The sequence below is a fragment of the Chinchilla lanigera genome, unplaced genomic scaffold, assembly GCF_000276665.1.
Source record: "Chinchilla lanigera isolate Chin_1 unplaced genomic scaffold, ChiLan1.0 scaffold00003, whole genome shotgun sequence".
NCBI lineage: Eukaryota > Metazoa > Chordata > Mammalia > Rodentia > Chinchillidae > Chinchilla > Chinchilla lanigera.
The window spans coordinates 14,444,775-14,458,261 of NW_004955404.1; the positions used below are offsets into that span (position 1 = coordinate 14,444,775).

The following is a 13,487-nucleotide window of genomic DNA, read 5'->3' on the forward strand; positions in this document are numbered from 1 at the left end:
GTAATGCAAAATGTAAGATGAGAAAAAGGATGTCTGTGCTTTACACATTCCTGCGTGTTTTCTGTACGAACTCACAGAACACAGCTGCAGGCCTTGGGTCTCTGTGTAGGTGTTTTAAAGGGTGTGAAGACACAGGGTTGCTGCCTTTAATTTGGAAGAATCATTGTGCACAGCCCGGCCACTCCGGGAGGTGTTATAAGCCTAACCAAAAGAAGCCAACAGAAGCTACGAGGTTTGAGGCGAAGCTGTGACCACATTTACTGCATTCCAGCTGTGTATTAAAGCCACCTGTTAAAATAATTTCAGGAATATGAAATGCAGAAAACAAAAGAGGAAGACTTTCTGAAGTTATTTGATAAGTGGAAAGAAGAAGAAAAGGAGAAACTAGTTGATGAAATGGAAAAAGTCAAGGAGATGTTTATGAGGGAGTTTAAAGAATTAACTTCCAAGAATTCAGCACTAGAATATGTAAGTACTGAACTGAGAAGGGCTCACAGTGTCGATTGTCTCAGAGGTGGTGTTGAAATGGCATGGTGGCCAGAGGAAGGATCGTCAGCGGCCCTGGGGCAGACATGCCCTCCTAGAGCCCTGAGGGGCTTGAGGCACCCAGTAGGTAGAACAAGTCAGAGGAAGTGATTTTATTGAGATTAAGAACTTGACCCCAAACCCTAATACTCAATCCTGTTGGTGCATTTGATTGACATGGAAGTGAGTCCCTCTCTCCTTATCTGGATAGCTTTATACTGCTTTAAAATGAAAACCCTGCCCAGTGATGACTGGAAAGGCTGACCCAACCACCAGCTTAGGAGGGGAAGCAATGTGACACAGAAAAAAGGCACAAGAACTCTTACCAAGCTCGTGTGTCACCCCAGTTCTCTCTGCTGAGATGGATGCGTCCATAGCATGCAGGATGCGGCCAAAGGAGCCCCTGACCCTTAGGGGAACAGCTCTGGTGCACACTGCCCTGGTCACAAGCATGGGTGACAGACACAGATGTGCCTAGCAGGGCCGGACCTTCATCCTCTGGGCCAATCTGCACCTTTTCTCTAAGTCTTGGTTGGGGAAAAGGCAGGAGGGAGCCCGAGGGATGATCCTTGAGCTCCCTCTAGGGGCCAACAAGTTTTAGAAACAAAATCACACTCTGGATGACTGCTAAGGTCCTCAAGCTCTTCATTTTCAGTTGATGTCCTTCTTCCATCCCAGGACCCCGCCCACTGCGCCAGTCACCTTGAGTCAGCTCCTCTTGTTTTTGATGGCCTTAACAATCTAAGGGCATATTGGCCGGTTTTGCTGGATAAATCCTCATCCTGGTTATTGAGACTTACCTGATGCTTTTCTCATGATGGCATCGGGTTTATAGGATTTGAGGAAGAGCTTAGAGATAAAGTGCCACATTCAACACATAATACCGACGGTGCGCACTGTCTCCGTGATTTGTCTGTGTTACTGTGGGCCTTGAGCTGAGCGAGTGTTCGTCAGAGCAATGCTCTTTACTGAAAAGTTACTTTTTCCCTTTTTTTGGAAATGAAGTCACTGACCAGCTCACATGCGGAGTGGAGAACTGTGACCCCATTCTTTTGGTTTTCAAGTTGGCATTTTACCTCCTGTAGTTTTCTGAGGGTTTTTTGTTTGTTTGTTTGTTTGTTTTCACCTGGGTAGCTTTGCGGGTAATACAGCAAAGGGTACAGTTAAAACATTACGTCCTTAGTGGACTGACGGATGTGGGCCCCGCGTGGTCGGGCCTCTCCCTGAATTACCCTCAGAGTCTGCTGCACCCACTTCCTGTGTTTCTGCCAACTGTTATGCGCCCAACACTTAAAAACCCATTGTCTAAGATTAGAAAGTTGGGTTTGCCTTTCCCCTTCTCACACTGTCCGCATCCTGATGGAAATGTCAGAAAGCCCGAGAAGCAAGATGGGAAAGTTACAGGGAAGGGGCGGTGGGAGAAGCAGGAGACACGCCCGGGAGCGCAGTCAGACTCGCGGATGGCTTCGTGCTCCCCGCTGTGGTCAGTGTCGCAGGCTTGTATAATATTTGTACCCGGGATTTTGAATTTTGTTTTGTAGCAATTGTCAGAAATCCAGAAGTCCAATATGCAGATCAAGTCCAACATAGGCACGTTGAAGGACGCACACGAGTTTAAGGAAGACCGCCCGAACCCCCAGGATTTCCAGAACGTGATGCAGCTGCTTGACAGCCAGGTGTGTGAAGTGGCCGTAACTGCAGTAGAGTCTTGGTTCGTTTCAGGAAAGTCACGTACAGTTGCACAAGATGAGTTTCTCTTTCAGTGACCATGAAGGTGACTAGTTTTTTTTTTTTTTTTTGTCATCTAACAGGCCAGATTCATAGTAGGTGTTCATGAAATGCTTGTTGTTGACTAATATATACAGATACAAAACAGGAGGCAAAATCGTTTCAGTTTTTCCCAGACGTAACCTCCGCGTGAACTGGTATTACTAACCAGTGGACGTTATCACTTGATTTTTCATATTTCAGATGTAGATCTCACTTTCAGAAGGCATACAAAGGCACACTGAGGTACTGGATTAATTTTTTAGAGCTTAATTGTACCACTGCATTGCTGAGCTGATGACATTTTACATTATTTAAACGTAATTACAGTTGTTTGGAAGCAAACCTCCATAATTAGCACAATCTTGTCATGGCTATTTTGGTTACAGTGGTTTAGAGAAGCAATTTTTTAAAACTATGGAACAGATAGAGATTAGAGCTTATAAATTCAGCATGTAAAAAAAAAGCCTGTGTTATTTAGGAAAAGGTTAGGTATATTTTTGAAACATGGGCCACGGCTTCTCACTTCAATGCTTACGTCCTGCCTACCACCCCTCAGTCTGCCTTCTCCACTGCAGCCAGGCCACCCACGTCACTGTCCTGTCTAAAATCCTTCGGTGACCCCGTTTCACAAGATGCAGTCCAGAATCGCAGGCGGGCATACTCTTTCCCTTACAAGGTCTTCTGTTAACCTCCCAGCCTGCGAGTGGCTACCGGGCAAGGGACCTGGTGCAAGGCTGAGGACTAGGAGTCAGGGCCTGAACTGTCGACACTTGCTCCCAGCTAGCTGGAGACCCAGCATGTCTCCTGTGAACTGAAGGACCAGGGATTCCTAAGGTCGCCTCCATTTCTCGTATTTCTTACCTGTGAGCAATGTTCTCCGTTTAGAACTCAGGGACCCAGAAACCTTGATGTTTTCTCCTGGCCCTTAGATTGGCCAGCTAGCACTGTTTTTGCATATAAAATTTTATTGGCACACAGCCATGTCCGTTCGTTTACATCTTTTCTATGGCTGTTCTCTTTTTTTTTTTTTTGGTTTTTCTCTGGTACCGGGAACCGAACTCACGACCTTGCGCTTGCCAGGCAAGAGCTTTGCCGTTGAGCTAAATCCCCAGCCCCCAGGCTGTTCTCCACTACCCATAGTTATGACAGGGTGGTCCGACTCCCAAAGCCCAAAATAGTTACTATGAGCTCCATAATAGACTCTTTGCTGATCCTACCTTATAGTAAACTCAGAAGCAAACACTTTCAGCTGTATATATCCTTTAAAATGCCCTAAAAGTGTACCAGGTTGTTGAGTTTCATAGGTACCTGCTAAAGGTTTCAGTGACAGTTGAAAACGAATCACTCGTTCTGTTCTCTCGTAGGAAAGCAAGTGGACAGCTCGAGTTCAAGCTCTCCATCAGGAGCACAAGAAAGAGAAGGGTCGGGTAAGACAGCAACCAGAGCCTCTAATTGGGTCTTTCTTTTTGCGGTGCTGGGCAGTGAACCCAGGGCCATGAGGGTGTAAGGCAGGTGTTCTATCACTGAACTACTCCCTAGTCTCAAGTGAGTTGTTTTTTAAAAGAATATTTCTTTCTTTATAAAAAAGGTAATATTTGTCCACCTAACCCTTGTGGAGAAATTTGTAACAAAATTATAATCACCCATAACTAATACCAAAGATAGGGGCTGGGGATTTAGCTCAGCGGCAAAAGTGCCTTCCTGGCAAGCGCAAGGTCGTGGGTTCGGTTCCCAGTACCGGAGAAAAACCAAAAAAAAAAACAAAACAAAAACAAACAAAAACAAAGATAACTACTGCTATTTTGTTATTTTTTTCCCATTTTTCCTATGCTACAAATGTTGCATTTCTGTAAGTGTAGACCTCCATGTATACATGTATAGTCTTGCATAATATATTTTTTTCATATACTAGATCATAAACATTTTTCTGTGCTTTATTTTATTTTATTTATTTTTTGGTATCGGGAATCAAACTCAGGACATTGCACTTGCCAGGCAGGCGCTTGTGCTGCTGAGCTATATCCCCAGCTCCACTGTGTTTTAAAATATTCTTCAAAATCATGATTTTTTGATGGTGTCATGAAGATCTTGTGGATGTCTGAGGTATCCTAAGTTATTTGATCACTTCTTCATTGCTGAATAAGTTTGTGATCTTTTTCCATTTAAAAGTTGTAATGTAAATAAAAGCAAAGACTGTTCACATTAAAATCACTGTAATGAAAATAAAATTTAAGTACAGTACATTCCCTTTCACCTGGGTAGGTCCAAAATTTCCATGTTAAGATACATTTCCACTAGTGCAGAAAATCTAAAGTAGATGTATTTGAGAAGATTTTAAAATATGAAAGCTGGCTCATTTTTTCACTTGAAATTGTCTTTTGTCCTTTTTATATCCCATGTAAATCTTTTCGATGGAGAAAAGTAGTTCCTTTTCCTGCACATTTCCTATAGACTTTTTCCCTCTACCCTCCCCTCCCCTCCCCTCCCGTTTCCCTCCCCTTCTTTCCCTCACTCCTCTCCCCTTTTTTTGGTGGTACTGGGGACTGAACCCAAGGCCTTATTTTTATTTTGAAACATACTCACTAAGTTGCTCAGGCTGGGCTTGAAGTTGTGATCCTCCTCAGTCTCCTAAGGTGCTGGGATTATAGGCCTGTGCCACCATGCCTGGTTCTGAAAAGAAGTACTTAACATAGTACTAAGCAGAGTGTATGATAGATAATATAATTTGTATGTATATAAGATAGTTAGCATGATGAATGTTTTGATGACCATAAAATTCATTGGCTTGTATTTTTCTTAACTAAGACAAACACTGGCTGGGCATGGTGGTGCACCCCTACAATCCCAGCATTTGGGAGACCAAGGCAGGAGGATTGGAGCAAGTTTGAGGCTAGCCTGAGCTACATAGAGAGTTAAAGGCCAGCCTGGACTATATACAGTGAAACTGTCTAAAAAAAAAAAAAAAAAGACCAACACTGAGAAAGAAATAAAAACAAAGAAAGAAAAAAGAAACTAAATAATACTAACAACAAACTAAAGCAAAACAAATAAAAGTCAGAAATATCCCACCAAACACTTGTAGAACGTTCTAGTGGAACTTCAGTGGTAGATATTAATCTACCCTTAAAATTGTATCACTTCTGGAGGAGGAAATGAGAACCATGATTTTTTTCCTCCATTCCATTTGTAATACCATTTAGTCATGTGAATAATTTATAATGTTTACACACAGGCACACAAATATAGTACATGTGTGTTATGTGCACATACACGCACATAGTCATTTGTATAGACTGCAAATCATATTACCAAGGCAGTGATTCAGTGTGGGCGATATTTCTGAGTGTCAGTGTGGACTACTCTTTATACAGCTAAAAAGAGATGCGAAGTGGTGGGAGTCAGGAGGAATGATGTGTGCAAGGTGGCCTAGGGGTTGAACAGAACTTGCTAAAGTGGGATAGGACTGCATGTGGGCCATGCATAGGTTATTTCTTCAGGCTGAAGAGCTCACCCTTGTGAGTGCAAGGTCAGGTAGCCAGCTTTGTGTACTCATCTCTGTGAGCTTCCCAGATGTGACCAGTATAAAATAAAGTTCTTAGACTTGTTCCCAGATATGATACATCCACCCTAGTCTTTCCAGATGGATGACTTGATTTCATTCATCTCTCTCAGTCCTCAATCCCAGGTCATCAGCAGGTCCTGCCATGAACCTCACATCTGAGTCTTCTGTACATTTTCATTGCTTCTACAATTCACTGAGCCTCCATTATTTCTAGATGAGCCCCCAAATTTTGTCCCCTGTTCCAACCTCCCCCTTTCTTAACCAGCTCTCCACACAGTGGGTAAAATAACCTGGCTGATTGGTTGGCCTCCACTGTAGCCTCATCCCGTTTCTTTCTCTCTCTAGACATATTCTTTCTAGCTATAATGGCCTATTGGGGATTTCTAGAACATTCTGACTCTTTTTTTTTTTTTTTAAACAAGTGGAAACCCCTTTCCCTTGCTCTTCATGTGGCCGGTTCCTTCCTTCACCTCCAGATTAGTTTTGTATTCTTTATGGCAAATTACCACAAGTTTAGTGGCTTCAAACGATCTATATTTATCCTCTCACCATTTCCATGGATTAAAAGTCTGGACATGGAGTCCCTGACAGGACTCACAAGCCACATTCAGAGCGTCAGCCATGCTATGATTTCCTGGGGCCCCGGCAGTAAATATCGGGTTGAGACCCTCGACTGCCTTTCCCCACACCGTTTCTCAACAGCTGTCCTTCTCTTGAAGGCCAGCTGGAGAGTGTCTCCTGCTTTCATTCTCCCCGTCAGGTAAGGCCTAGAACTTTTAAAAGGGTTCAGTGAAGAAGAATTGCCCACACAAGAAGGTCTTCCTTTTCAGTAGCTCAGAGTCAGCAAGTAGAGTGGGACTTGGAAATCAATCCGTGTGTCATAGGTTCCTTCCGGCCCAAGGAACAGGGTTCCTTTAGGGCCTGTGCATTAGAGCACACATCCTCGAGGGCCCTGTTAGAATCCTGCCTGCCCCAAGCTCCTGGGCCTGCAGGTCAGGCCCCCTCTGTCACTGCATCTGGTGAGGTAGCCCTTGCCTGTTACTCTCATCACTTCACGAATGTAGCTCTGATGACTGCTTTAGTTTGTCTCCTTGTTTACTGTCCATCTCTCCTGTTTATGACTGAAGAGCTCCATCTGCTGAGCCCTCTGTTGTCGTCCCAGCACCCACTCATGTGCCTGAAATGTCCTTGGCACTCACTCAATACTTGCCAAATGCCCGTGGATGGCAGCTGGACATCTGACCTTCTGGCTGGACCAGCACGCAAGTTGTGGTTTCAACACTCGTTTGCAAGTCGCGATAGAAAAAGACCAAACGTTGGTAGCACAGAGGGGGAAGGCGAGACCTTCCCTGTCCCCAGGCAGAGAGGTGTGTGGCCATACACGCCGCCAGGCTGCGCTGCTCTCCGTCTGCTGGTTTGGCTGTGTAGAAATTGCTCACCTCTCCTCCTCCTCTTCTCTTAAACCCTAACAGAGGGGTTCAGTAATCTCTGCCTGAGACCTAGCTATAATTATTCCACATGATTGGTGCCTACTCTTCCCACAATGCACATATTGTGTTTCCCAGTTTAGGAGAAGTTACCTTTGCCAACTTTTTATTGCTTTACTGAGATTCTTGGCAGTTCTTTTTCTTTTTTTTAAACTAGTGGTTCAAAGGGAGTCACAGATAAGCGATGGCGTGCCCTTTCGCCCCAGCAGAAGAGGCCCGAGAATGCGGGAGGTTGTAGAATGGTCGGCAGTGAAGGGAAGGTGGGCTGCTCATGGGCTCTGGCGGAGGGAAGAGCTTGAAATAGTAAATCACAAAATAACGGGCTCAAGGGCCACATGCCTTTTGAAATAGTGTCTGACTAGCACCTTTCTAGTCCCTTAATGATTCCAAAATGGTTCCAGCGCAGCCTGGCGCTGGTTCCAAAATGATGTCCTCTCTTGTTTTTTTGCCTCTGGCACCTTGCTTCTTGGGCCTGGGACAACTCTGTGAAATTGTTTTTTTTTTTTTTGGTTTTTCTCCGGTACCGGGAACCAAACTCACGACCTTGTGCTTGCCAGGCAGGCACTTTTGCCGCTGAGCTGAATCCCCAGCCCCTCTGTGAAATTGTTGATCAGCTCTAAGACCCTATGCCTCACCTGGAGTCTGGACATTCCTGCTGGCTTTACCAGTTCAGCATTTCCTAGACCACTTTCCAGGGTGCTCTTCCAGGGGTCTGTGTGAGTACAGTTAGAAGTCCCTGACAGTGTCTTCTCTGGGGGGATTCTTAGTATCCACTGGGACACAAAAGTGTCTTTTCAGGCTTCAGAAACCTTTTCAGTGTGGTTCAGCTCCGTGTTTGTCCAGCACATAGCAGCACAGAGCACCGTGCCATGCATGGACTCATAGTGTTGACCGTGAAGCCAGATGTGGAAGTTCAAGTCTGGCCTCTGCCCTCTCCAGGGACCTGAATGTGGGCCAGTTCCTTTACCTCTGTAGACCTGAGTTTCCCTGTTGTGTGCTGAGGCCGGAACATGTCTCCATAACACTATGATGAGAGTTAAACAAGACAAAGTGATTACTAACACAGTGTCTAGCACAAAGTCAATGTTGATTAAAAAAAAAACTAAATTAGGAGCTGGGCATGGTGGTGCACATCTGTAATTCCAATAGTCCAGGAGGCTGAGGCAGGAAGATCACCAGGTAAAGCCCAGCTTGGGTGACTTAGTGAGACCTTGTCAGAAAATAAATAAAAAACCCTAGGGGCAGATATACCTTAGTATGAAGTACTTGAGTTCAACCCCAGTGCTGCAAAACAAATGAACAACAAATGAGCAACAAAAACAAATTAGGAGGTGCAGGTCTGGAAGCTCTTGCATACTTCATGTCTGTCGTTCGATTGCAGTCTCCATGTCTAGGTTAGGCTTGGAATAACCCAGTCTCCATGTCTAGGTTAGGCTTGGAATAACCTTGGCCTTAATTACCAAACTTCCCCCTGACCCCATTTAAGCACCTGCTGAAATTGCTTGAAGAGCCTTTCCCTAAACTGTTGAGAAATTCTTGAATTCCTTTTGTCCAATATGTGATCTTCCCTGGCATTCAGTCTCTGAAGATGAATCTGCCCTCTTGTTTTTCATCTCTCCTTCCCTCCCTTCATCCTTTCCTTCCTCCTTCCCTGTCTTCTTCCTTCTTTTCCTCAATTGCTAATCCCTTGCCCCCTTTTTTCTCAGGAAATATTTATTGAGAACTTAATATTTTATTTATTTATTTATTTATTTATTTTTTGAGACCAAATCTCCCTGTATAGTTTAGGCTGCCATTGAACTCTCTATGTGGCCCAGGCTGGCCTTAAACTTGGATAATGTACTCATATTAACAGTTAGCATTTTCTCTGCCTTGGGCCATGAGCAACCTGGGAAAAGGTGACGCACCTCATAGAGCCATGGCCTTGACATACAGTGATTGAAGATTTATCCAATGACTTGATTCGCACAGATAGCAGCAGGGAAGTCAAGATGCACACATAAAATTTGCAGAACTATGGTGGTAGCTTATGCCTGTAATTCCAGTACTCAGGAAGCTGAGGCAGGAGGATCATTATGAACTGAGGCCAGTGTGGGGTACGTAGTGACAGCTATTCAAGGCCACATCCTGAACTACATAGTGAGACCCTGGCTCAAAAAACAAACAAGGGGCTGGAGATTTAGCTCAGTGGCACAGTGCTTGCCTGGCAAGCACGAGGTCATGAGTTTGATTCCCAGTACCGGAAAAAAAAAAATAAATAAATAAACAAACAAAAAAATTTGGCAGGAAGAATGCATTGTGCGTATAGCTTTCAGATGGATGCCTCAATTATTTTTCAGCTCCTGTCACATATAGAGAAGCTTCGAACCTCAATGATAGACGATCTAAATGCAAGTAATGTTTTCTATAAGAAAAGGATAGAAGAGCTAGGCCAGAAGCTCCAGGAGCAGAACGAGCTGATTATCACTCAGAGGCAGCAGGTATGTCTGGCACTTGCCTGGCGTCGTGCTCCTTGAAGCATCAGAGTTTACCAGAGAACATGGGCTTTTAGCTTAGACCATTTGGAAGTTGTGTAAGGTAAAGAAGCTGGACTATTTCCCCCCTTTTGGTAACTTGTACATTGAAATAAAAAATTTAAAAAGATATTTGAAAATATCATAGAGCAGATTTATTCAGTTAGAATTCAGAATAAACTTGAAGGTAGATCAGAGGCAGCCACATCCAAATATCCTACTTTTGTTTGTAAAACTTGCCTCTGTGTTTTAAGGTGCCTGTGTCCTGTGTCTTGGATGATTTAGCAGAAAGGTTAATTTATTAACAGCCGTAGCCGTTATCCTGTCGGTTCCTGTTGAGTCTCAAGCAGGAATCAATAGAAGACTGTTTTTCTTTGCAGATTAAAGAGTTCGCCAGTAAACCATTGAGCAGCGTCAGTGAACCCAAAGGTGAGTGGACAGGATCCCTTTGCCAGCCACGCAGGGCAGAGGAGAACGTGAGCCCTGCAGGCGTGTGTGTCCAAGGTAGTGTGTTCCTCTGAGTATTTGAGTCTGGGAGACCTGTCCTCTTGATCCTTTAATATTTGGGAGATCTCTTACCTCAACACAGAAAGTTGGAGAAGTTCGCAAACTTTACAGTCATCGAATAGTTTCATTTTTAGAAATGCAAATCCATTGTGCCTGTCCGGGAACCATTCACCTCTGGTAGGACAGAGTGAGGATTAAAAGCGCAGGGATCGTTGGGGTTCGACACCCATCTTTGGTGCTTTGTAGCGTCACGGATCTCCCCTCAGTTTTCACTGGCTTGTTCTGAGGGCGAAGCAGGATGACCCATGTGAGGCATCCCTGTTAATAAGCATGCATTAGTGTCAGCTATTCTCATCTTATTAGATAGGTGTTCTAAAGTTTTGTGGGGGCTTCCTGGGCTGTCCCGGATTGCGGCAGTTTGCGGATGGAGGTTGATTCTGAGCATGGTGGGGGGTAAACATAACCTACTGATGGGACCAATGCCAGCGTGCCTACTTCCTGTCAGTCAACAGCTAGACCGAAAGGGAGCTCGGAGTCCCTGACAGTGGTGCCTAGAGCTGTCTTTCTGCCAGGCCTTGCGCCCGGAGAGTCTAGCCTTGGATCCTGCTCCGCTCGCATTGTTCAGGAATCTTTTCCTACTTGAGGGAGGCTGGGGTGGGTACTTGGATGTATGAGGTAGGTTTCCTCCCTTTTCATTTTGAAACAAAGGTTGCTGAAAAAGAGTATTGTAATTTGCCTTTATCTTCTTTTAGAATACTCACAGCTCAGCTAATGAGGGATACCTATATAACAGTAACATATAATATTAATCATTACATTATTATTAATACCTGCATAGTTATAATTATTTAAGATAGCATAACTATGTGAATAAAGCAATTCTAGGAAAATGTAGCTTTAAAAACATTCATGTTCAATCTGTCTGCTCTTTTGAGTGAGGTGCTTTATATTTATAAATTTCATTTATTTTTCTAGGGTAGAAAAGCTGGGGTAAAGGCTGCCAAAATTTAATCCATAGCTTATGATTTATGTTAGTAACATTTTTTTGTTTTGTCATTTCAGGGAATTCTTTAACCTGGCAAACTTTTGAATCTAAGTCCGCTACTCCAGCTCTAACTGGTAAGTTTCAATAATAGGTTCTGGGCTGTAATTGGTTGTTGTGTTTTTGTTTTTTGTTTTTGTTTGGTTTTTTTTTTGGTTTTTCTCTGGTAATGGGAATCGAACTCACGACCTTGCGCTTGCCAGGCAGGCGCTTTTTGCCGCTGAGCTAAACCCCCAGCCCCTGAGTTGTTGTGTTTTTGTTTTTTTCTTTTTGAGACAGGGTCTCGCCATGCAGTTCAGGCTGGTCTTGAACTCACTCTGTAGCCCAGGCTGGCCTCGAATTTGCAGCAATTCTCCTGCCTCAGCTGGGATTACAGGTGTGCACCACCACGCCTGGCTATCTATCGTTTTAAAGAAAACAATAATCCAAGCTATAACTTTTACTCATTTGTTATTTTTAGAGATTCCTTTGAAAACCATTGCTCTTGGTTATTACATAATTTATCTCTTGCTTCCTGGCTAACGCCCAGGATTGTAAATATCATGTGATTTTTGTGGTGTTTGGGGTGAGTTGTGCCTGTTACTCTGCAGTTTGTTTCATAAGGCGATGATTCACAATTCTTTGGCATCACTCTAGTGTGTAGCTTTGTGATACACTGCAGGGCTATGTGGCCACATGCGGTGGCTGCCACATTTTGGCACAGTGGAGACTCTGACTGCTGCAGGCTCTGATCTGTCCTCCTTGTGGTCGGCTTGGCCATCTGATCTGTCTCCCAGATCTGCTGGATTCGGCAGTATGCCAAAAAGAAATGATCCTTACAGCTTACGAACGGACAGGTTGTTTTTTAAAACAATAGTTAAGTAGTCGAGATATTTTAATTTCTATTTAGAGAAGAGTAAGTGTGCAGAGAGGAGCTGTGGCTGGACAGAGTAGGGGAGCCGGTGGTGTGGGCCAGAGGACAGTTAGACCCATTTTGCGCACAGAGGTCTGACAGGCCGGAGGGGTCAGGACTGGGGCAGGCCACGGAGGAACAACACAACGCCACTCGCACGCGGCCAGGACTCGCCAGAGGGCTCCGGAGTAACCAAAAGACATTAAGGAGCGAGTTCTGGAGCTTGGCACAGCCAGCTGGAAAATGATAATGGTTCTAACCACTCAGTCTTCTCAGGCGCTTCTCAAACCTGAAGAGGTCAGAGGTAGGGAGAAGGGAGGGGAGGAGGGCTAGGAGAGAGGAGAAGGCTGAGGCAGGAGGACTGGGCTATACAGTGACTTAGCAAGACCTTGTCTCAATTTAAAAAGACATTGTTTTAAAGGGCTGGGAATGTAGTCCAGTGCAAAAGCCCTGACTTCAACCCACGGAAAAACTGTGTACCTTATAATTCCACGTACATGAAATGTCCAGAATAGGCAAATTTATAGAAACAAAAGGAAGATTAACTTTACCAGGGACTGGGGCTAAGTGCAAAAATGAGGCATGATGATTAATAGGCACAGGTATTTTGGGGGTTGAGATGACAAAAATGCTCTAAAATTAGATAACGATTATCTAATTCATAGAATTCCACATAAGTTCTATGAATTAATTGCTCTAAAATTAGATAGTGATTATCCAAGTCATAGAATTTCACAATTCTATGAATATGCTAAAAGCCACTGAATCATGTATTTTAAAAGGTGAGTTATATCTCAAAGAAGCCACTATAAAATTAATTCAGGTTGTATGATGTCTGTCATGTGGACGTTTGTCCCTCATGGTCTGTTTGTTTAGTGACTAATTGGAAGTGTATTTGATCGGCATGTTCAGATGCTTATGTCTTAATGATGGAGCTTTTTCCTTTTTGTGCTGTTTCAGCGAATGCTTCAGCTCTTCAGACTCTAGAAGCCAAATCTAGTCTAACAATGGCGCATGGTAAGTTTCAGCAGGAGCCTCTGCATTTTATGTGCAGGTTCCACCTTGAGTTAGATAATTTATTAACCAAAGTTCCGGAGGTTAGGGTGATTATGTAAAACAGGAAAACTTTGTGATTACAAAGCAGTTAATAAAACTGTGGGGTTCACATGTACTATTATTACAAACTAAC

At 43.9% G+C, this 13,487-nt stretch overlaps 1 protein-coding gene across 1 annotated transcript in view; it reads left to right on the forward strand.

Annotated features, from left to right (window-relative positions):
* Dzip1 (DAZ interacting zinc finger protein 1) overlaps positions 1-13,487 on the forward strand; it is a 53,081-nt gene that overhangs the window by 16,749 nt on the left and 22,845 nt on the right. Inside the window, exons 8-14 of the mRNA XM_005374099.2 lie at positions 307-468; positions 2,067-2,201; positions 3,660-3,722; positions 9,684-9,824; positions 10,238-10,286; positions 11,427-11,483; positions 13,259-13,315. Of these exons, the coding sequence (XP_005374156.1) occupies positions 307-468; positions 2,067-2,201; positions 3,660-3,722; positions 9,684-9,824; positions 10,238-10,286; positions 11,427-11,483; positions 13,259-13,315 (664 nt within the window). The remainder of the gene's footprint in view (positions 1-306; positions 469-2,066; positions 2,202-3,659; positions 3,723-9,683; positions 9,825-10,237; positions 10,287-11,426; positions 11,484-13,258; positions 13,316-13,487) is intronic.